Source organism: Pimephales promelas, chromosome 19 (assembly GCF_988280905.1).
Source record: "Pimephales promelas chromosome 19, fPimPro1.hap1.1, whole genome shotgun sequence".
Lineage (NCBI taxonomy): Eukaryota > Metazoa > Chordata > Actinopteri > Cypriniformes > Leuciscidae > Pimephales > Pimephales promelas.
In genome coordinates this window covers 2,165,036-2,189,525 of record NC_142787.1, presented here as the reverse complement: position 1 = coordinate 2,189,525, position 24,490 = coordinate 2,165,036, and the positions used below count along the sequence as shown (strand labels likewise).

The 24,490-nt window shown below is 39.4% G+C and overlaps 1 protein-coding gene across 3 annotated transcripts in view; it reads left to right on the top strand.

Moving 5' to 3' along the window:
- Nucleotides 1–24,490, top strand: part of septin8a (septin 8a) — a 231,581-nt gene that overhangs the window by 16,300 nt on the left and 190,791 nt on the right. For 2 of the 3 annotated variants that reach the window (XM_089123623.1, XM_089123621.1), the window contains exons 7-9: nt 1,014–1,182; nt 3,190–3,322; nt 7,215–7,384. In XM_089123623.1, the coding sequence (XP_088979749.1) occupies nt 1,014–1,182; nt 3,190–3,322; nt 7,215–7,384 (472 nt within the window). Of the gene's footprint in view, nt 1–1,013; nt 1,183–3,189; nt 3,323–7,214; nt 7,385–10,700; nt 10,940–24,490 lie in introns of those variants that run through there. The other variant, XM_089123622.1, reaches the window with a different exon arrangement.

Genomic DNA, 24,490 nt, shown 5'->3' with positions numbered 1-24,490 from the left:
CAGATGTGAGCGAGAGAGCTCTGCCACTGATAAGGTCAGGTCGTTAGCTGTATCCGTGTGTGTTTAATTGCTCGTCCTCCATGAAAGAGACGCTCGGCGTAGAGCTCTTCACTTAGAACAGCACTTGGCTTTGGCACGTCTCGTAGGGTTTTTCAGTAGACAAATACAAATCATTTAACACTTTTTTCAATTCTCAGCCATTTGACTACTTGCTCAACTAATTCAGACTAGAGATGCAACATATCGGCCACCATATCGGTATTGGCTGATATGTGTTTATTTATAATGTTATCATTATCGGCCTGATGGTGAAAAATGGTGCCGATAAATAATGTACTATTTCCTCCAGCTGAGACACTTCTGATACGCATTGATGCTTTCTGTGTGATTTTTACCCCCATCTAGTGGTGAAAAGGTGTATGACCATCCAGTGAATTAGTTTCTGTTCCTCTCAATTCCCATTTCGTTCTAACTCCTACGGTGGCCAGTGTAGTCCAAGATTAACATGGCTTCTAGTTCGACCTCGTCCATGAGTGTTAACTCAAACGTAAATGCGAAAGGCGAAGCTTGAATTAACGGGTCCCTCTTTGGCTAATGTACTTTCAAGATGGCGGGGCAACATGGCGATCAACGTTAGTACCCCTTACCCGTATGTGTTTCCAATGGCATATTATACACTCACGAGAATACTTTATTACTTGAACGAAGTAAATATACATTAATGAGCACATATATTTTTGAAAGAACTAAGTGTTTTTAGCTAAGATTAAACTAAAAGAGTTACACAGTGTAGCTTTAAAATATAATTGGAATCACTTCTAAATAGCAAACTACAGTAAAGTGCAACAAGTCATATCGGCTACATAAAATTATAAGTTTATAAGGCTCTGCCTTTCAAAGTTTACTCCCTGGCCATGACCCTGGAGAGAAGATCAAGTGGACTTTCAAGTGCTCGTCCCTTCATTGGTGACCGTTGATACTGTGCTGACCGTGTGTGTGTGTGTGTGTTTCAGTGGAGAATGAGAGTCACTGTGATTTTGTGAAGCTACGGGAGATGTTGATCAGAGTGAACATGGAGGATCTGCGAGAACAGACTCACGCCAGACACTACGAGCTCTACAGGCGCTGTAAACTGGAGGAGATGGGCTTCAAAGACACCGACCCGGACAGCCAGCCCTTCAGGTGAGGACCCCCTCACACACCCCCTGCTAGCTCTCAACCGCACACTGTACAGAAATTTGAGTGTGGTGTTTCTGAAGAGCGGTTTTGAAGCCCAAAGTGGGCGGAGACCAGTTGGTATCGCGTCACTCCCGGATGAACCAAAATGGGCAAAGAGGCGGATTAGCTGAGATGACATGGCGTTAACAGACACACTGATTATTATTGACATCAGCGGAAATCCACCTGTCACTCAAGTGACCACACCCTTAATTTAAGGTCGGATTCACATATAACGCCTAAAAACGTGTAGAAAACGCTGGGTGCGCCGCATTCTCCTTTTTCCAAAGCGCTAGGGCGGTTGCGCGCCGGTTGGTTCTTGTCATGTGACCTACTGTGCGCTTATGGTGCGCTTGCGGCATTCTGAGAAGTTGAGATGTTTTTATCTCGATGCGGCGCGGACGCGCTTGGAAAAAACGACCGCGTCTCTTCCATTATGAGCGTGCATACCGCGCGCCTACCATAGACTGTAAAAAAGATGGATGACACTCCTCCGCTCTTTTCCATCGGAGAGAACTGAAGCCGCCAGTGTCCCGATATGGCGCTGACATCTTGGGACTTGAGTCTCCGCACTTTGCGTGTTCGGGACCAGACATGCGCAGTCGTGAGCAGGAAGTAAAGCCGCGAAATCAAGGCCGCGCCGTCACTCTCGCTGAATCTTTTGCAAGCACACGCCCCGCACATTTCTTAAGTGGCCTTTGTCTCCAATGATGTCCGCTGATTGCAGTACCTCGTTAAAATAAGGTAAATACAACTACTACCACATAGTCAACATTATGAAAAAAAGATCTCAGAGACAACCTGTCAATCACAGCTGTCAATCATGATGTCACAGCCATGTGTTTAAAGCATCAAATAACTAAGTAAATACAAACTTATTTTAAAATCAAACATTTGAAATGACATCAGCGTGATATAAACTACAGAAAATGACAGAAACTATCTTTGGAGAAAGGATATGTGAAGTGTATTTTAATCGTTTAGTGGTCTCACGTCCCGTTGAATAACATGGGGAGACGGGGGTTATGACCTATACTAGGACCGGTCACAGGGGGGCGATCGAGACGTTTTGGCTTCACTTTTGTGGGCTTGATTCGGATTTACAACATGTAAATACATCCATTTCTCCCGAAATACATGAAAAAAGTAAGCGTCTGGTGAACTGGGAGATGAATTAACTTAACTTTATAGATCACTTGTGTGATGATGTGTGTTGTGGGTGGAGTCTACCTGAATAAAAGAGTGAAAAGGGTCATTTTGTGTATCTCATAATTCTGAGAAGAAAAATCTGAACTGCAAGATATAAACTCGATGTTCTGCATCGAGAACATTATAATTGTGTGTTTGGGACATGGCGTTAATGGTGAGACTTTTGTTTTTGTAATCAGGCTCTCAAAAATAGATTTAGATTTATCGGTATCGGCCAAAATCGGTGCCGGTGCATCCCTACGTCAAAGGGTTAATTAATATACAGTCCTGGTTTTATCAACCATCAGTTTTACATGTTCAGCAGAAATAATGTCTTCATGCTACTTGTGAAAAAATGGTTTCCTGTTGGCTGTGACATTAAAATTAATTCTATGTTGTGGACACTTGGGCTTGTTTTGGGCTACTGTTCCCTCTTTAACAAGTAGCGCAGTTGATGAAACATAATGCCAGTAAAAGAACAAAATCTGTAAATATAAATATAACGATAACTATGTTAGCATCCACACCAACGGACGAAGACCTTCTGTTTAATATGAGCGCACTGCAGTATTCTGTGTTTTCATCCTGATGCTCGCTGACGTTTTTCAGAAAAGGCTTTGTGTGTTAATGATTAAATCGATTTTGCTGCTCACACTGCTTGTGAATGCAGTTTCATGTGGATTTTAAGTTCAAATATGCATGCAAATCTTTATGAAAAGGAAAATCAGGTTATATATGTTACCATATAAAATCAGCCAGTTCAAAGCAAAATCTTTTCCGCAGTCTACAGGAGACGTATGAAGCCAAACGGAAGGAGTTTCTGGGAGATCTGCAAAGGAAGGAAGAGGAGATGAGGCAGATGTTCGTTAATAAAGTGAAGGAGACGGAGGGCGAGCTGAAGGAGAAGGAGAGAGAGGTTAGTCCTGATGAAAGGGATAGTTCACCCACAAATTTAAATTAGCCCATGATTTAATCACCCTGAAGCCATCCTAGGTGTATATGACATTCTTCTTTCAGACGAAGACAAGCAGAGTTCTATTAAAATATCATTTATATGTCCTGGCTCTTCCAAGCTTTATAATGGGTCCATAATGTACATCATAAAAGTGCATCTATCCATCATTAAAGTGCATCTATCCATCATAAAAGTGCATCTGTCCATCATAAAAGTGCATCTGTCCATCATAAAAGTGCATCTATCCATCATAAAAGTGCATCTGTACATCATAAAAGTGCATCTGCCCATCATAAAAGTGCATCTGCCCATCATAAAAGTGCATCTATCCATCATTAAAGTGCATCTATCCATCATTAAAGTGCATCTGTCCATGATAAAAGTGCATCTGTCCATCATAAAAGTGCATCTGTCCATGATAAAAGTGCATCTATCCATCATAAAAGTGCATCTGCCCATCATAAAAGTGCATCTATCCATCATAAAAGTGCATCTATCCATGATAAAAGTGCATCTGTCCATCATAAAAGTGCATCTATCCATCATAAAAGTGCATCTATCCATCATAAAAGTGCATCTGTCCATGATAAAAGTGCATCTATCCATCATAAAAGTGCATCTGTCCATGATAAAAGTGCATCTATCCATCATAAAAGTGCATCTATCCATCATAAAAGTGCATCTATCCATGATAAAAGTGCATCTGCCCATCATAAAAGTGCATCTATCCATCATAAAGTGCATCTGCCCATCATAAAAGTGCATCTATCCATCATAAAAGTGCATCTGTCCATGATAAAAGTGCATCTGTCCATCATAAAAGTGCATCTATCCATCATAAAAGTGCATCTATCCATCATAAAAGTGCATCTGTCCATGATAAAAGTGCATCTATCCATCATAAAAGTGCATCTGCCCATCATAAAAGTGCATCTATCCATCATAAAAGGGCATCTATCCATGATAAAAGTGCATCTGCCCATCATAAAAGTGCATCTATCCATCATAAAAGTGCATCTGTCCATCATAAAAGTGCATCTATCCATGATAAAAGTGCATCTGTCCATCATAAAAGGGCATCGATCCATCATAAAAGTGCATCTGCCCATCATAAAAGTGCATCTGTCCATCATAAAAGGGCATCTATCCATCATAAAAGGGCATCTATCCATGATAAAAGTGCATCTGTCCATCATAAAAGGGCATCTATCCATCATAAAAGGGCATCTATCCATGATAAAAGTGCATCTGCCCATCATAAAAGTGCATCTATCCATCATAAAAGGGCATCTATCCATGATAAAAGTGCATCTGTCCATCATAAAAGGGCATCTATCCATCATAAAAGGGCATCTATCCATGATAAAAGTGCATCTGTCCATCATAAAAGGGCATCTATCCATCATAAAAGGGCATCTATCCATGATAAAAGTGCATCTGCCCATCATAAAAGTGCATCTATCCATCATAAAAGGGCATCTATCCATCATAAAAGTGCATCTGTCCATCATAAAAGTGCATCTGCCCATCATAAAAGTGCATCTATCCATCATAAAAGTGCATCTGTCCATCATAAAAGTGCATCTGTCCATCATAAAAGTGCATCTATCCATGATAAAAGTGCATCTGTCCATCATAAAAGTGCATCTGTCCATCATAAAAGTGCATCTATCCATCATAAAAGGGCATCTATCCATGATAAAAGTGCATCTGTCCATCATAAAAGTGCATCTGTCCATCATAAAAGTGCATCTATCCATCATAAAAGGGCATCTATCCATCATAAAAGTGCATCTGTCCATCATAAAAGTGCATCTGCCCATCATAAAAGTGCATCTATCCATCATAAAAGGGCATCTGTCCATCATAAAAGTGCATCTGTCCATCATAAAAGTGCATCTATCCATCATAAAAGGGCATCTATCCATGATAAAAGTGCATCTGTCCATCATAAAAGTGCATCTGCCCACCATAAAAGTGCATCTATCCATCATAAAAGTGCATCTGCCCATCATAAAAGTGCATCTATCCATGATAAAAGTGCATCTATCCATCATAAAAGTGCATCTATCCATCATAAAAGTGCATCTGCCCACCATAAAAGTGCATCTATCCATCATAAAAGTGCATCTATCCATCATAAAAGTGCATCTATCCATCATAAAAGTGCATCTATCCATCATAAAAGTGCATCTATCCATCATAAAAGTGCATCTGCCCACCATAAAAGTGCATCTATCCATCATAAAAGTGCATCTATCCATCATAAAAGTGCATCTATCCATCATAAAAGTGCATCTATCCATCATAAAAGTGCATCTGCCCATCATAAAAGTGCATCTGCCCATCATAAAAGTGCATCTGTCCATCATAAAAGTGCATCTATCCATCATAAAAGTGCATCTGCCCACCATAAAAGTGCATCTATCCATCATAAAAGTGCATCTGCCCATCATAAAAGTGCATCTATCCATGATAAAAGTGCATCTATCCATCATAAAAGTGCATCTATCCATGATAAAAGTGCATCTATCCATCATAAAAGTGCATCTATCCATCATAAAAGGGCATCTATCCATCATAAAAGTGCATCTATCCATCATAAAAGTGCATCTATCCATGATAAAAGTGCATCTGCCCATCATAAAAGTGCATCTGTCCATCATAAAAGTGCATCTGTCCATCATAAAAGTGCATCTATCCATGATAAAAGTGCATCTATCCATCATAAAAGTGCATCTGTCCATCATAAAAGTGCATCTATCCATCATAAAAGTGCATCTGTCCATCATAAAAGTGCATCTATCCATCATAAAAGTGCATCTGTCCATCATAAAAGTGCATCTGTCCATCATAAAAGTGCATCTATCCATCATAAAAGTGCATCTGTCCATGATAAAAGTGCATCTATCCATCATAAAAGTGCATCTGTCCATCATAAAAGTGCATCTGTCCATCATAAAAGTGCATCTGTCCATCATAAAAGTGCATCTATCCATCATAAAAGTGCATCTGTCCATCATAAAAGTGCATCTGTCCATCATAAAAGTGCATCTGTCCATCATAAAAGTGCATCTGTCCATCATAAAAGTGCATCTGTCCATCATAAAAGTGCATCTGTCCATCATAAAAGTGCATCTGTCCATGATAAAAGTGCATCTGTCCATGATAAAAGTGCATCTATCCATCATAAAAGTGCATCTATCCATCATAAAAGTGCATCTGTCCATCATAAAAGTGCATCTATCCATCATAAAAGTGCATCTATCCATCATAAAAGTGCATCTGTCCATGATAAAAGTGCATCTGTCCATGATAAAAGTGCATCTATCCATCATAAAAGTGCATCTGTCCATCATAAAAGTGCATCTGTCCATCATAAAAGTGCATCTGTCCATCATAAAAGTGCATCTGTCCATCATAAAAGTGCATCTATCCATCATAAAAGTGCATCTGTCCATCATAAAAGTGCATCTGTCCATCATAAAAGTGCATCTGTCCATCATAAAAGTGCATCTGTCCATCATAAAAGTGCATCTGTCCATCATAAAAGTGCATCTGTCCATGATAAAAGTGCATCTATCCATCATAAAAGTGCATCTATCCATCATAAAAGTGCATCTGTCCATCATAAAAGTGCATCTGTCCATCATAAAAGTGCATCTATCCATCATAAAAGTGCATCTGTCCATCATTAAAGAACTCTGCTTGTATTCGTTTGACAGAAGAATGTCAGATACACATGATGTCTTCAGGGTGAGTAAATCATGGGATGGTTCACCCACAAATGAAAATGAGCCCATGGAGTCAGCATGTTCTGCGTCTGGCGTAACACACACTGATCTGTCCTCAGCTACACGAGAAGTTTGAGCAGCTGAAGCGCATGCATCAGGAGGAGAAGAGGAAGGTGGAGGAGAAGAGGCGGGATCTGGAGGAGGAGATGAACGCTTTCAACAGGAGGAAAGTGGCGGCCGAGACGCTCTCGCTGTCACAGCCGCTCAAGAAGGACAAGGACAAGAAAAAGTGAGTTCTTACACTTCTTCTTATTTTCAGACGTGTGTGTGTGTATCGCAAACTCGTCATACATGGCCTCTAGATTATATATTAGCGGTGTAACGATTCGATGGAAATCACGATACAATATTATTGTGATACTCAAAAGACACCAGAATAACAATATTCATGATTCTGAAGCTGAAAATACTGAATTATTGTAGATGAACATGCTGATCTCAGTCACCGACTAGATATATTTAATATAACGTAGGACACTTTTGCTGGTAACTTCAGAAATCTGACATTATCAGGACACAAATATTCCCCCATTGCATTATTATACAAACCCGATTCCAAAAAAGTTGGGACACTGTACAAATTGTGAGTAAAAAAAGAATGGAATAATTTAGAAATCTCATAAACTTATATTTTATTCACAATAGAATATAAATGACATATCAAATGTTGAAAGTGAGACATTTTGAATTGCCATGCCAAATATTGGCTCCTTTTGGATTTCATGAGAGCTACAAATTCCCAAAAAGTTGGGACAGGTAGCAATAAGAGGCCGAAAAAGTTAAATGTACATATAAGGAACAGCTGGAGGACCAATTTGCAACTTATTAGGTCAATTGGCAACATGATTGGGTATAAAAAGAGCCTCTCAGAGTGGCAGTGTCTCTCAGAAGTCAAGATGGGCAGAGGATCACCAATTCCCCCAATGCTGAGGCAAAAAATAGTGGAGCAATATCAGAAAGGAGTTTCTCAGAGAAAAATTGCAAAGAGTTTGAAGTTATCATCATCAACAGTGCATAATATCATCCAAAGATTCAGAGAATCTGGAACAATCTCTGTGCATAAGGGTCAAGGCCGGAAACCCATACTGAATGCCCGTGATCTTCGGGCCCTTAGACGGCACTGCATCACACACAGGAATGCTACTGTAATGAAAATCACAACATGGGCTCAAGAATACTTCCAGAAAACATTGTCAGTGAACACAATCCACCGTGCCATTCACCGTTGCCGGCTAAAACTCTATAGGTCAAAAAAGAAGCCATATCTAAACGGGAACCAGAAGCGCAGGCGTTTTCTCTGGGCCAAGGCTCATTTAAAGTGGACTCTAGCAAAGTGGAAAACTGTTCTGTGGTCAGACGAATCAAAATTTGAAGTTCTTTTTGGAAAACTGGGACGCCATGTCATCCGGACTAAAGAGGACAAGGACAACCCAAGTTGTTATCAGCGCTCAGTTCAGAAGCCTGCATCTCTGATGGTATGGGGTTGCATGAGTGCGTGTGGCATGGGCAGCTTACACATCTGGAAAGGCACCATCAATGCTGGAAGGTATATCCAAGTTCTAGAACAACATATGCTCCCATCCAGACATCGTCTCTTTCAGGGAAGACCTTGTATTTTCCAACAAGACAATGCCAAACCACATACTGCATCAATTACAACATCATGGCTGCGTAGAAGAAGGATCCGGGTACTGAAATGGCCAGCCTGCAGTCCAGATCTTTCACCCATAGAAAACATTTGGCGCATCATAAAGAGGAAGATGCAACAAAGAAGACCTAAGACAGTTGAGCAGCTAGAAGCCTTCATTAGACAAGAATGGGACAACATTCCTATTCCTAAACTTGAGCAACTTGTCTCCTCAGTCCCCAGACGTTTGCAGACTGTTATTAAAAGAAGAGGGGATGCCACACAGTGGTAAAAATGGCCTTGTCCCAACTTTTTTGAGATGTGTTGATGCCATGAAATTTAAAATCAACTTATTTTTCCCTTAAAATTATGCATTTTCTCAGTTTAAACATTTGATATGTCATCTATGTTGTATTCTAAATATAATATTGAAATTTGAAACTTCCACATCATTGCATTCTGTTTTTATTCACAATTTGTACAGTGTCCCAGCTTTTATGGAATTGGGTTTGTACATTATATTCACCATTTCTATATTACTTTAATGTAGTACTGACACTAAAAACTCTGAAAACTTGAATTCACACAGTCATATTTGTTGTACACAATACTATAGTCACTATCCTATTTATGATGGGTCACACCCCTATTATAAATATATACAAAAAACACCACGTAACAATCAAGCCAGGGTTGTGTATAGCTGTCCTCAGGCCTCATCCCTCAAGTGAGATGATTCAGTCGTTATAGTGATGATGTCAGAAAGCACGGCTGATATTAGTTTCAGTGCAAACACAGTAAGAGTGGCGTTATCTCAACACAGCCCTTGCTTCTCTCATCACATCCAACTTAAAACACAAGTTCTTTTCCAAAAACCATTGTTTTCAACTTTGTGTCCAATGTATTAGAAGGAGCTTCATGGACGTCAGCCTGTTCTGACTGGCTGTAGTGAAGCTCGTCTAGCTCCATCTTGTGGTTGTTGATGGTATCTGTGAGCAATGAGCATGTATCTTGTGGTTTGTGTCCTGTGGACCCAACCGTTCAACCGCTCCATGGTTTCGTTTGTAATCGCGGCGGCTCACGTGGAAACACAACTTGGACCTGTTCCTTATCGTTCTTCAAAGCGTTCGGCCCGACCCTTTGTGTTAAAAGTTGGTGACATTTTATTATTACATTCAGAGATAACGTGAAATACTCTAAATGCTATAAACATGTATTTTAGTTCCCACAAGTCCTTTACATTTAATGGTGTTCAGACCACAACAGGAATGATCAATAAAACAAACATAAATTATACTGCCATTCATTTTAATCATTTAAAACGCAGGAAAATGTTAAGTTTGAGCTCACATACTTATAAAGACAGTCCGCTCCTTGATTCTGATTGGTCGAGACACATTCGATGCCGTTCTCACACATGCATCAGTATCACTGCGTTCCACTTCTGGACAATAAATAACACACACACACACATCACCCATCCAACGGCTCACTCCAGAAACACACTAAATGTCTGATTGTCTGTACAAATGTGATTCCAGAACAGGGCTGTCCAACGATTAATCACATCCACAATAAAAGTTTGTGTTTACAAAATATGTGTGTGTACTGTATATTATTATTTTGTGTATATATAAATACACACACATGCTTGTATATATATATATAAATATAACATACTTTTACATGTAAAAATAACACTTTTCCTAAATATATACATGCAGTACACACACATGTATCATGTAAACACATACTTTTATTTTGGATGCGATTAATCGTTGCAAGTCACTTAATGAATAGCATCAGTCCAACTATTCCCAATCACAGCATGCTTGTATATGTTTCCATTCTACATCAGTTTGTTTTCATTTATTTTGTGATTCATTTTCTTGTTTTGTGTTTGTTTGTCTTCTTTCAGTTAATTTATGAGCTCATCGCAGGCCATCCATGGACTTTCCTTCATTAACGTTGCAACATCAGCTTTTGTTTTGACATGTTCCTCATGACATTGTGTTAAAGGACCAAAGATCATGACGGGAAGACAGAGAGATGCATTATGGGGACTCATTTGCCACATTTGTTTGTCTTTTTTTTTTTTCTTTTTTTTTTCAACCCCATTTTTATGGTTGTTTTGTTCTATTTTTTACACAGTTAGTTTTGGTACTAGCCATCTGTTGGTTTGTCTTACGGTCAGGCCAGTGTTGTGACGTACATGTGTCCCTTGCCAACAGTTGTACAGTAGTGTTTAAGATCTGAGCCAAACTCATAAGTGATGAAACTAATGTACACACGTGTAGGATTTTATTATTTTATAAGCCTGCACGGGTATGGCTAAATAAAGCAGTCTTAAATAAAGTTATTTTGGTGCAGTTTTTAAGAGTACATGACAACAGATATGCAAATTATATATTTTTTGTATTGTAGACTGAGCATAATGCAATATAGCATTCAGATTATATTGTTTATCATCGAAGCCATACTGTAGAGGTAAAGACAACTTCATTTGCATAAGGGGAAATGTTGTATCAGCTGACATTGAAAATAAACACCCCCCTGATTTCCTTGAACTGTTGTGTTTGTGGTGTCGGGTATATGAAATGTGTGTATATAGCTTAATTTTTAATAGGAAAATGAGCTGGCTGTTGTCATCCACGGGTCCAGTTGAAGCCGAACGCTGTAGCTGTGTCAGTATTCTTCTGTAGTAACTTCATTGGGGCTTTGGATGTAAAGTTGAAGTTCTCTGTGAAGCATAAAATCCATCTCTGCCTCTGGTGTCTCTTCCGCATTCATTATCAATACAGTTTCCATGTACATTCGACTGTAAAATATGTGAAGGAAGGGGACGATTACAATGAGGAGAAATATATATACATTTAATTATTTCTCTCTAATGGTAAAACACTTTTAAATACATTTACGTTATATTACTGACAAAACATAAATAAAACTTGCATCTCCAGACATCTTGCATTTTTGCACTTCCGGTTCCATCGTCCCGAAGTCGATGGGTTTTTTGAATGGGTTTTGGGGATAAATGGCCAAAAAGAAGGTCTGTGGTGAACACGAGCTCAGGACACTTTCACGTTTTATTCTCCGACATAAAACACATCAATATTACATCACTCAAGTTTTTTTTTAGCTGTTACGTGTCTTTAAAAAACAAGTTGCTAGCAAGTGTATAAATGTGACGACAGAGGCTGTCGAGGAGATTAAACGTCATTAGGCCGAACAGGTAAACTCAACACAATTATAAACATAACGATGCTGTAAAAGCGGACTCTTCTAAACTATTCTAACACGAATAGTTCTGGGAAAATGTTTTTACATAAAAACTGAAAGAGTTGTCGGAAGCTTAGTGATGGTGACGTAGAATTCGTGGAACTGTGGTGAAGTTCGTTTAGCCTTTAGCTTTTTACCCCTAAGACGACTGCATTTAGGTTTCAAAATTCATAGAAATTTTGTTAATCTCTGAGAATTGTCTTGATGAACAAAACAGGCTAATATCATACATTTTATTGATCACAGAAAACACGAGAGACAAATGCGATGTCAGCTTTCACTCACAGTGACTCGTCCATCGTTAAAACAATTAGAATATCATAATAGACAATAGCAGGCCGTTTCTAGGTTTCAAAAACATCAGGGGCTGAACCCGAAACATCAGGGGTTGGGGTGGGGAATAAGACAGCATGATTCGATACAGATGGGGGGCATACTCCCCCGAGAAAATTTTCAGTGGGCACTGGCAGACAGTAGCATAAAAGATGACAGATTCTTAAATATGAGAATGAGGATAAATGTTGAAATGAATGATCCACGCTTGGATGCAAATGCAGAATGTTTCTGCTTATTGTTGACAATACACAATCCATATTCCTAACAGGAATGGCCTTAATAAGAAATCTTTCAAGGATTATTTTGTATAGCCTAGATGAATTTCAATCAAACACCAGTGCAATCTTTTTGTGTCCAGACGAAAATGAGCAATTTATATATTAGCATTAAAGATTGGTTTCAGCAACTTGTTTATTTCTAAGGTTAGATAATCAGTTTTTTTGGCACTAATCTGTTAAGTTAAAGTTAAATTGTTCATTCATAAAGACAGTCACTTGTCACCACCTATGACTTACTTAATAATGCAAGTTGGGCAAACACAGACAAGCAGAGTGATAAATTGTGAAAAGGCTGATACTGGTGAAATATTTGAACACATTCGAGGACCATACAAATATATATACTTAAAAATGTTGTACTAAATATATATTTATAAATATATATACTAAATATATATTTATACTAATGAATTGAGCTTATAGTTTATGTAATTAGCAAGTAACATATAACACTTTGAATAATGTTAATCAAGCTGACTAAATCACATGACTGCGATGTTAATTCTCCATTTTCAGTGTATGTTTTATTAAAGAAAACGCCGATTAAAAGCCGTATAAGCTCGCGAGATGAACAGTGACATCGGTTACAATAGGTAGCTAAAGTTAGACAGAAACTTTGATGCTAGCGATATGATTTCCTAACCTGAAATAAGATAGGAGTTAAAGGGTGTATTGGATGGGCTTTTATTGCGGGTTTGGTTTTATTTGTTGGAAAAATAAATATAGAAATATAATTTGACACAAGAGGGCAATATAGCCCTATTTATGGTTTTGAGTTAAACCGTGACATCTACACGTTTTAATTGGACCAACATGATTATTTCACGTCTTGTCGTGATACGGGTTGGGCACTGAAGTTACAGGAGTTTCTTCCCGTTGCTAAGCAATGGAACTAGGTCGAGTATTTAAAAGGTTATGGTTAACACGGTTAACGTGGTTTAACGTCGATGTAATACGTTGTTTTAGCGTACCTTTTGCTTAAACGAGGAGCTGGGGGACGCCGAAAAAATTTTACTCATTAGGCTGCTTCATTAAAAACGTGACATTAGACGTTTTCTTCGGGGTGGATCCATGCAAATGAATCCTTTTCACCTTGAAAGTATATATATTTTTTTTGCATTTTAAATAATAGAACATTTCTCAGTGACCGTAAATAAAACAAAATTCCATTTTTCTCGGTTTAATGAAAACCTGACATCTACACATTTTCCAAAGTGGAATATTTAGGCTGCTTTACTAAAAATGTGACATTTAGACATTTTCTTCGGCGTGGATCCAGGCAAATGAATGCTTTTCACCTTGACAATAATAAATGTTTGGTTTTTTTTTTTTTTTTTTTTTTTTTTGCATTTTAAATAATAGAACATTTCTCAGTGATCGTAAATAAAACAAAATTAAATTTTTCTCTGTTTAATGAAAGGTGATAGGTCGTTATGGCAGAGGTGAATAACATCTGGATATCTCTCCACTGGAGCGTGTTAACGCAAACGTGCAAGTTTCACGTTTGAGGGGGTTAAACCGTGACATCTACACATTTTCCAAAGTGGACTATTTAGGCTGCTTCGGCGTGGATCGAGGCAAATGAATCCTTTTCACCTTGAAAATAATTAATGTTTTTTGCATTTTCAATAATAGACCATTTCTCGGTGATCGTCAATAAAACAAAATTCCATTTTTCTCGGTTTAATGAAAACCAATAGATCGTGATGGTAAGTTTCAGTTTAAGTGTAAGTTTCACGTTTGAGGGGGTTTAAACCGTGACATCTACACGTTTTCAAAAGTGGACCAACGTGATTATTTCACGTCTTGTCGTGATACCGGGTTGAAAAAATGTTGTTTTGGCCACTTTGTTTGATATAATCACAACAATTTAACGTAAGCAAGAATGGGATTTGAACTCAGATCTTCTTGATTAAAGCCCAACGCTTTATCAATTAACCACTGAGCCTGTCGAGTTCAAAGGTGTATTAAATGAATTTTTATTGACGGTTTGGTTTTATTTGTTGGAAAAATAAATATAGAAATATAATTTGACACAAGAGGGCAATATAGCCCTATTTATGGTTTTGAGTTTAAACTAAACCGTGACATCTACACATTTTCCAAAGTGGACCAACATGATTATTTCACGTCTTGTCGTGATACGGGTTGGGCACTGAAGTTACAGGAGTTTCTTCCCGTTGCTAAGCAACGGAACTATGTCGAGTATTTAAAAGGTTATGGTTAACACGATTAACGTGGTTTAACGTCGATGTAATACGTTGTTTTAGCGTACCTTTTGCTTAAACGAGGAGCTGGGGGACGCCCAAGAAAATAGACATTTTACTCATTAGGCTGCTTCATTAAAAATGTGACATTTAGACGTTTTCTTCGGCGTGGATCCAGGCAAAAGAATCCTTTTCACCTTAAAAATAATAAATGTTTTTTTTTTTTTGCATTTTAAATAATAGAACATTTCTCAGTAATCGTAAATAAAACAAAATTCCATTTTTTCGGTTTAATGAAAACCTGACATCTACACATTTTCCAAAGTGTAATATTTAGGCTGCTTTATTAAAAATGTGACATTTAGACGTTTTCTTCGGCGTGGATCCAGGCAAATGAATCCTTTTCACCTTGAAAATAATTAAAAAAAAAATTTTTTTTTTTGCTTTTTAAATAATAGAACATTTCTCAGTGATCGTAAATAAAACAAAATTCCATTTTTCTCGGTTTAATGAAAACAGATAGGTCGTTATGGCAGAGGCGAATAAACATCTGGATATCTCTCCAGAGGGCCATGAGACATAGACCTGAGTGCAACAATGGAGACTCTAGACCCTTCCAGTGCTGAGATATCGAAACTCAAAATTTCGACCCGAAAAAAAAAACGACAGTGTTACCCCTTAAGTTTTTTTTTTTTGGGCGAAAAATTAGGTATCCCCAATCTTCTCAAAACTCTAGATTCTGATAGAGGGCCGTGAACCTTAGACCTGAGTGCAAAAATGGAGGCTCTAGACCCTTCCAGAGCTGAGATATCGAAATTAAAAATTTCGACCAGAAAAAAAAATGACAGTGTTACCCCATACGTTTTTTTTTTTTGGGGCGAAAAATTGAGTATCCCCAATCTTCTCAAAACTCTAGATTCTGATAGAGGGCCGTGAGCCTTAGACCTGAGTGCAAAAATGGAGGCTCTAGACCCTTCCAGAGCTGAGATATCGAAACTCTAAATTTCGACCCGGAAAAAAAAACGACAGTGTTACCCCTTACGTTTTTTTTTTTGGGACGAAAAATTAAGTATCCCCAATCTTCTCAAAACTCTAGATTCTGATAGAGGGCCGTGAGCCTTAGACCTGAGTGCAACAATGGAGGCTCTAGACCTTTCCAGAGCTGAGATATCGAAACTCAAATTTTCGACCCGAAAAAAAATGACAGTGTTACCCCTTACGTTTTTTTTTTTTTGGGCGAAAAATTTAGTATCCCCAATCTTCTCAAAACTCTGGATTCTGATAGAGGGCCATGAGACTTAGATCTGAGTGCAACAATGGAGACTCTAGACCCTTCCAGTGCTGAGATATCGAAACTCAAAATTTCGACCCGAAAAAAAAACGACAGTGTTACCCCTTAAGTTTTTTTTTTTTGGGCGAAAAATTAGGTATCCCCAATCTTCTCAAAACTCTAGATTCTGATAGAGGGCCGTGAACCTTAGACCTGAGTGCAAAAATGGAGGCTCTAGACCCTTCCAGAGCTGAGATATCGAAATTAAAAATTTCGACCAGAAAAAAAAAATGACAGTGTTACCCCTTACGTTTTTTTTTTTTGGGGCGAAAAATTGAGTATCCCCAATCTTCTCAAAACTCTAGATTCTGATAGAGGGCCGTGAGCCTTAGACCTGAGTGCAAAAATGGAGGCTCTAGACCCTTCCAGAGCTGAGATATCGAAACTCTAAATTTCGACCCGGAAAAAAAAACGACAGTGTTACCCCTTACGTTTTTTTTTTTGGGACGAAAAATTAAGTATCCCCAATCTTCTCAAAACTCTAGATTCTGATAGAGGGCCGTGAGCCTTAGACCTGAGTGCAACAATGGAGGCTCTAGACCTTTCCAGAGCTGAGATATCGAAACTCAAATTTTCGACCCGAAAAAAAAATGACAGTGTTACCCCTTACGTTTTTTTTTTTTTGGGCGAAAAATTTAGTATCCCCAATCTTCTCAAAACTCTGGATTCTGATAGAGGGCCATGAGACTTAGATCTGAGTGCAACAATGGAGGCTCTAGACCCTTCCAGAGCTGAGATATCGAAAATCTAAATTTCGACCAGAAAAAAAAAACGACAGTGTTACCCCATAAGTTATTTTTTGGGGGGCGAAAAATTTAGTATCCCCAATCTTCTCAAAACTCTGGATTCTGATAGAGGGCCATGAGACTTAGACCTGAGTGCAACAATGGAGGCTCTAGCCCCTTCCAGAGCTGAGATATCGAAAATCAAAATTTCGACCCGTAAAAAAAACGACAGTGTTACCCCTTACGTTTTTTTTTTGGGCGAAAAAATAAGTATCCCTAATCTTCTCAAAACTCTGGATTCTGGTAGAGGGCCATGAGACTTAGACCTGAGTGCAACAATGGAGGCTCTAGACCCTTCCAGAGCTGAGATATCGAAAATCAAAATTTCGACCTGAAAAAAAAAACGACAGTGTTACCCCTTACGTTGTTTTTTTTTGGGCGAAAAATTTAGTATCCCCAATCTTCTCAAAACTCTGGATTCTGATAGAGGGCCATGAGACTTAGACCTGAGTGCAACAATGGAGGCTCTAGACCCTTCCAGAGCTGATATGTCGAAACTCAAAATTTCGACCCGAAAAAAAAAACGACAGTGTTACCCCTTACGTTTTTTTTTTGGGCGAAAAATTAAGTATCCCCAATCTTCTCAAAACTCTGGATTCTGATAGAGGGCCATGAGACTTAGACCTGAGTGCAACAATGGAGGCTCTAGCCCCTTCCAGAGCTGAGATATCGAAACTCAAAAATTAGGCCCGAAAAAAAAACGACAGTGGTACCCCTTACGTTTTTTTTTTTTTGGGCGAAAAATTAAGTTTCTCCAATCTTCCCAAATTCTGATAGAGGGCCATGAGACTTAGACCTGAGTGCAAAAATGGACGCTCTAGCCCCTTCCAGAGCTGAGATATCGAAACTCAAAAATTAGGCCCGAAAAAAAAACGACAGTGGTACCCCTTACATTTTTTTTTTGGGCGAAAAATTAAGTTTCTCCAATCTTCCCAAATTCTGATAGAGGGCCATGAGACTTAGACCTGAGTGCAAAAATGGAGGCTCTAGCCCCTTCCAGAGCTGAGATATCGAAACTCAAAAATTAGGCCCGAAAAAAAAACGACAGTGGTACCCCTTACGGTTTTTTTTTGGGCGAAAAATTAAGTTTCTCCAATCTTCCCAAATTCTGATAGAGGGCCATGAGACTTAGACCTGAGTGCAAAAATGGAGGCTCTAGCCCCTTCCAGAGCTGAGATATCGAAACTCAAAAATTCGGCCCGAAAAAAAAACGACAGTGGTACCCCTTACGTTTTTTTTTTTTTTGGGCGAAAAATTAAGTTTCTCCAATCTTCCCAAAACTCTGGATTCTGATAGAGGGCCATGAGACTTAGACCTGAGTGCAAAAATGGAGGCTCTAGCCCCTTCCAGAGCTGAGATATCGAAACTCAAAAATTAGGCCCGAAAAAAAAACGACAGTGGTACCCCTTACGTTTTTTTTTTTTGGGCGACAAATTAAGTTTCTCCAATCTTCCCAAATTCTGATAGAGGGCCATGAGACTTAGACCTGAGTGCAAAAATGGAGGCTCTAGCCCCTTCCAGAGCTGAGATATCGAAACTCAAAAATTAGGCCCGAAAAAAAAACGACAGTGGTACCCCTTACGTTTTTTTTTTTTGGGCGAAAAATTAAGTTTCTCCAATCTTCCCAAATTCTGATAGAGGGCCATGAGACTTAGACCTGAGTGCAAAAATGGAGGCTCTAGCCCCTTCCAGAGCTGAGATATCGAAACTCAAAAATTCGGCCCGAAAAAAAAAACGACAGTGGTACCCCTTACGTTTTTTTTTTGGGCGAAAAATTAAGTTTCTCCAATCTTCCCAAATTCTGATAGAGGGCCATGAGACTTAGACCTGAGTGCAAAAATGGAGGCTCTAGCCCCTTCCAGAGCTGAGATATCGAAACTCAAAAATTCGGCCCGAAAAAAAAACGACAGTGGTACCCCTTACGTTTTTTTTTTTTTGGGCGAAAAATTAAGTTTCTCCAATCTTCCCAAAACTCTGGATTCTGATAGAGGGCCATGAGACTTAGACCTGAGTGCAAAAATGGAGGCTCTAGCCCCTTCCAGAGCTGAGATATCGAAACTCAAAAATTCGGCCCGAAAAAAAAACGACAGTGGTACCCCTTACGTTTTTTTTTTTGGGCGAAAAATTAAGTTTCTCCAATCTTCCCAAATTCTGATAGAGGGCCATGAGACTTAGACCTGAGTGCAAAAATGGAGGCTCTAGCCCCTTCCAGAGCTGAGATATCGAAACTCAAAAATTCGGCCCGAAAAAAAAACGACAGTGGTACCCCTTACGTTTTTTTTTTTGGGAGAAAAATTAAGTTTCTCCAATCTTCCCAAATTCTGATAGAGGGCCATGAGACTTAGACCTGAGTGCAAAAATGGAGGCTCTAGCCCCTTCCAGAGCTGAGATATCGAAACTCAAAAATTAGGCCCGAAAAAAAAACGACAGTGGTACCCCTTACGTTTTTTTTTTTGGGCGAAAAATTAAGTTTCTCCAATCTTCCCAAATTCTGATAGAGGGCCATGAGACTTAGACCTGAGTGCAAAAATGGAGGCTCTAGCCCCTTCCAGAGCTGAGATATCGAAACTCAAAAATCCGGCCCGAAAAAAAAACGACAGTGGTACCCCTTACGTTTTTTTTTTTTTGGGCGAAAAATTAAGTTTCTCCAATCTTCCCAAATTCTGATAGAGGGCCATGAGACTTAGACCTGAGTGCAAAAATGGAGGCTCTAGCCCCTTCCAGAGCTGAGATATCGAAACTCAAAAATTCGGCCCGAAAAAAAAACGACAGTGGTACCCCTTACGTTTTTTTTTTTGGGCGAAAAATTAAGTTTCTCCAATCTTCCCAAATTCTGATAGAGGGCCATGAGACTTAGACCTGAGTGCAAAAATGGAGGCTCTAGCCCCTTCCAGAGCTGAGATATCGAAACTCAAAAATTAGGCCCGAAATAAAAACGACAGTGGTACCCCTTACGTTTTTTTTTTTTGGGCGAAAAATTAAGTTTCTCCAATCTTCCCAAATTCTGATAGAGGGCCATGAGACTTAGACCTGAGTGCAAAAATGGAGGCTCTAGCCCCTTCCAGAGCTGAGATATCGAAACTCAAAAATTAGGCCCGAAAAAAAAACGACAGTGGTACCCCTTACGTTTTTTTTTTTGGGCGAAAAATTAAGTTTCTCCAATCTTCCCAAATTCTGATAGAGGGCCATGAGACTTAGACCTGAGTGCAAAAATGGAGGCTCTAGCCCCTTCCAGAGCTGAGATATCGAAACTCAAAAATTAGGCCCGAAAAAAAAAACGACAGTGGTACTCCTTACGTTTTTTTTTTGGGCGAAAAATTAAGTTTCTCCAATCTTCCCAAATTCTGATAGAGGGCCATGAGACTTAGACCTGAGTGCAAAAATTGAGGCTCTAGCCCCTTCCAGAGCTGAGATATCGAAACTCAAAAATTCGGCCCGAAAAAAAAACGACAGTGGTACCCCTTACGTTTTTTTTTTTTGGGCGAAAAATTAAGTTTCTCCAATCTTCCCAAATTCTGATAGAGGGCCATGAGACTTAGACCTGAGTGCAAAAATGGAGGCTCTAGCCCCTTCCAGAGCTGAGATATCGAAACTCAAAAATTAGGCCCGAAAAAAAAAACGACAGTGGTACCCCTTACGTTTTTTTTTTTTTGGGCGAAAAATTAAGTTTCTCCAATCTTCCCAAATTCTGATAGAGGGCCATGAGACTTAGACCTGAGTGCAAAAATGGAGGCTCTAGCCCCTTCCAGAGCTGAGATATCGAAACTCAAAAATTCGGCCCGAAAAAAAAACGTCAGTGGTACCCCTTACGTTTTTTTTTTTGGGCGAAAAATTAAGTTTCTCCAATCTTCCCAAATTCTGATAGAGGGCCATGAGACTTAGACCTGAGTGCAAAAATGGAGGCTCTAGCCCCTTCCAGAGCTGAGATATCGAAACTCAAAAATTCGGCCCGAAAAAAAAACGACAGTGGTACCCCTTACGTTTTTTTTTTTTGGGCGAAAAATTAAGTTTCTCCAATCTTCCCAAATTCTGATAGAGGGCCATGAGACTTAGACCTGAGTGCAAAAATGGAGGCTCTAGCCCCTTCCAGAGCTGAGATATCGAAACTCAAAAATTAGGCCCGAAAAAAAAAACGACAGTGGTACCCCTTACGTTTTTTTTTTTTGGGGTGAAAAATTAAGTTTCTCCAATCTTCCCAAATTCTGATAGAGGGCCATGAGACTTAGACCTGAGTGCAAAAATGGAGGCTCTAGCCCCTTCCAGAGCTGAGATATCGAAACTCAAAAATTAGGCCCGAAAAAAAAACGACAGTGGTACCCCTTACGTTTTTTTTTTTGGGCGAAAAATTAAGTTTCTCCAATCTTCCCAAATTCTGATAGAGGGCCATGAGACTTAGACCTGAGTGCAAAAATGGAGGCTCTAGCCCCTTCCAGAGCTGAGATATCGAAACTCAAAAATTCGGCCCGAAAAAAAAACGACAGTGGTGCCCCTTACGTTTTTTTTTTTTGGGCGAAAAATTAAGTTTCTCCAATCTTCCCAAATTCTGATAGAGGGCCATGAGACTTAGACCTGAGTGCAAAAATGGAGGCTCTAGCCCCTTCCAGAGCTGAGATATCGAAACTGAAAAATTCGGCCCGAAAAAAAAACGACAGTGGTACCCCTTACGTTTTTTTTTTTTTGGGCAAAAAATTAAGTTTCTCCAATCTTTCCAAAACTCTGGATTCTGATAGAGGGCCATAAGACTTAGACCAGAGTGCAAAAATGGAGGCTCTAGCCCCTTCCAGAGCTGAGATATCGAAACTCAAAAATTAGGCCCTGAAAAAAAAACGACAGTGGTACCCCTTACGTTTTTTTTTTTGGGCGAAAAATTAAGTTTCTCCAATCTTCCCAAATTCTGATAGAGGGCCATGAGACTTAGACCTGAGTGCAAAAATGGAGGCTCTAGCCCCTTCCAGAGCTGAGATATCGAAACTCAAAAATTAGGCCCGAAAAAAAAAAACGACAGTGGTACCCCTTACGTTTTTTTTTTTGGGCGAAAAATTAAGTTTCTCCAATCTTCCCAAATTCTGATAGAGGGCCATGACACTTAGACCTGAGTGCAAAAATGGAGGCTCTAGCCCCTTCCAGAGCTGAGATATCGAAACTCAAAAATTCGTCCCGAAAAAAAAACGACAGTGGTACCCCTTACGTTTTTTTTTTTTTTGGGCGAAAAATTAAGTTTCTCCAATCTTCCCAAATTCTGATAGAGGGCCATGAGACTTAGACCTGAGTGCAAAAATGGAGGCTCTAGCCCCTTCCAGAGCTGAGATATCGAAACTCAAAAATTCGTCCCGAAAAAAAAACGACAGTGGTACCCCTTACGTTTTTTTTTTTGGGCGAAAAAATAAGTTTCTCCAATCTTCCCAAATTCTGATAGAGGGCCATGAGACTTAGACCTGAGTGCAAAAATGGAGGCTCTAGCCCCTTCCAGAGCTGAGATATCGAAACTCAAAAATTAGGCCCGAAAAAAAAACGACAGTGGTACCCCTTACGTTTTTTTTTTTGGGCGAAAAATTAAGTTTCTCCAATCTTCCCAAATTCTGATAGAGGGCCATGAGACTTAGACCTGAGTGCAAAAATGGAGGCTCTAGCCCCTTCCAGAGCTGAGATATCGAAACTCAAAAATCCGGCCCGAAAAAAAAACGACAGTGGTACCCCTTACGTTTTTTTTTTTTTGGGCGAAAAATTAAGTTTCTCCAATCTTCCCAAATTCTGATAGAGGGCCATGAGACTTAGACCTGAGTGCAAAAATGGAGGCTCTAGCCCCTTCCAGAGCTGAGATATCGAAACTCAAAAATTCGGCCCGAAAAAAAAACGACAGTGGTACCCCTTACGTTTTTTTTTTTGGGCGAAAAATTAAGTTTCTCCAATCTTCCCAAATTCTGATAGAGGGCCATGAGACTTAGACCTGAGTGCAAAAATGGAGGCTCTAGCCCCTTCCAGAGCTGAGATATCGAAACTCAAAAATTCGGCCCGAAAAAAAAAACGACAGTGGTACCCCTTACCTTTTTTTTTTTTGGGCGAAAAATTAAGTTTCTCCAATCTTCCCAAATTCTGATAGAGGGCCATGAGACTTAGACCTGAGTGCAAAAATGGAGGCTCTAGCCCCTTCCAGAGCTGAGATATCGAAACTCAAAAATTAGGCCCGAAATAAAAACGACAGTGGTACCCCTTACGTTTTTTTTTTTTGGGCGAAAAATTAAGCTTCTCCAATCTTCCCAAATTCTGATAGAGGGCCATGAGACTTAGACCTGAGTGCAAAAATGGAGGCTCTAGCCCCTTCCAGAGCTGAGATATCGAAACTCAAAAATTAGGCCCGAAAAAAAAACGACAGTGGTACCCCTTACGTTTTTTTTTTTGGGCGAAAAATTAAGTTTCTCCAATCTTCCCAAATTCTGATAGAGGGCCATGAGACTTAGACCTGAGTGCAAAAATGGAGGCTCTAGCCCCTTCCAGAGCTGAGATATCGAAACTCAAAAATTAGGCCCGAAAAAAAAAACGACAGTGGTACTCCTTACGTTTTTTTTTTGGGCGAAAAATTAAGTTTCTCCAATCTTCCCAAATTCTGATAGAGGGCCATGAGACTTAGACCTGAGTGCAAAAATTGAGGCTCTAGCCCCTTCCAGAGCTGAGATATCGAAACTCAAAAATTCGGCCCGAAAAAAAAACGACAGTGGTACCCCTTACGTTTTTTTTTTTTGGGCGAAAAATTAAGTTTCTCCAATCTTCCCAAATTCTGATAGAGGGCCATGAGACTTAGACCTGAGTGCAAAAATGGAGGCTCTAGCCCCTTCCAGAGCTGAGATATCGAAACTCAAAAATTCGGCCCGAAAAAAAAAACGACAGTGGTACCCCTTACGTTTTTTTTTTTTGGGGCGAAAAATTAAGTTTCTCCAATCTTCCCAAATTCTGATAGAGGGCCATGAGACTTAGACCTGAGTGCAAAAATGGAGGCTCTAGCCCCTTCCAGAGCTGAGATATCGAAACTCAAAAATTAGGCCCGAAAAAAAAACGACAGTGGTACCCCTTACGTTTTTTTTTTTGGGCGAAAAATTAAGTTTCTCCAATCTTCCCAAATTCTGATAGAGGGCCATGAGACTTAGACCTGAGTGCAAAAATGGAGGCTCTAGCCCCTTCCAGAGCTGAGATATCGAAACTCAAAAATTCGGCCCGAAAAAAAAACGACAGTGGTACCCCTTACGTTTTTTTTTTTGGGCGAAAAATTAAGTTTCTCCAATCTTCCCAAATTCTGATAGAGGGCCATGAGACTTAGACCTGAGTGCAAAAATGGAGGCTCTAGCCCCTTCCAGAGCTGAGATATCGAAACTCAAAAATTCGGCCCGAAAAAAAAACGACAGTGGTACCCCTTACGTTTTTTTTTTTTTGGGCGAAAAATTAAGTTTCTCCAATCTTCCCAAATTCTGATAGAGGGCCATGAGACTTAGACCTGAGTG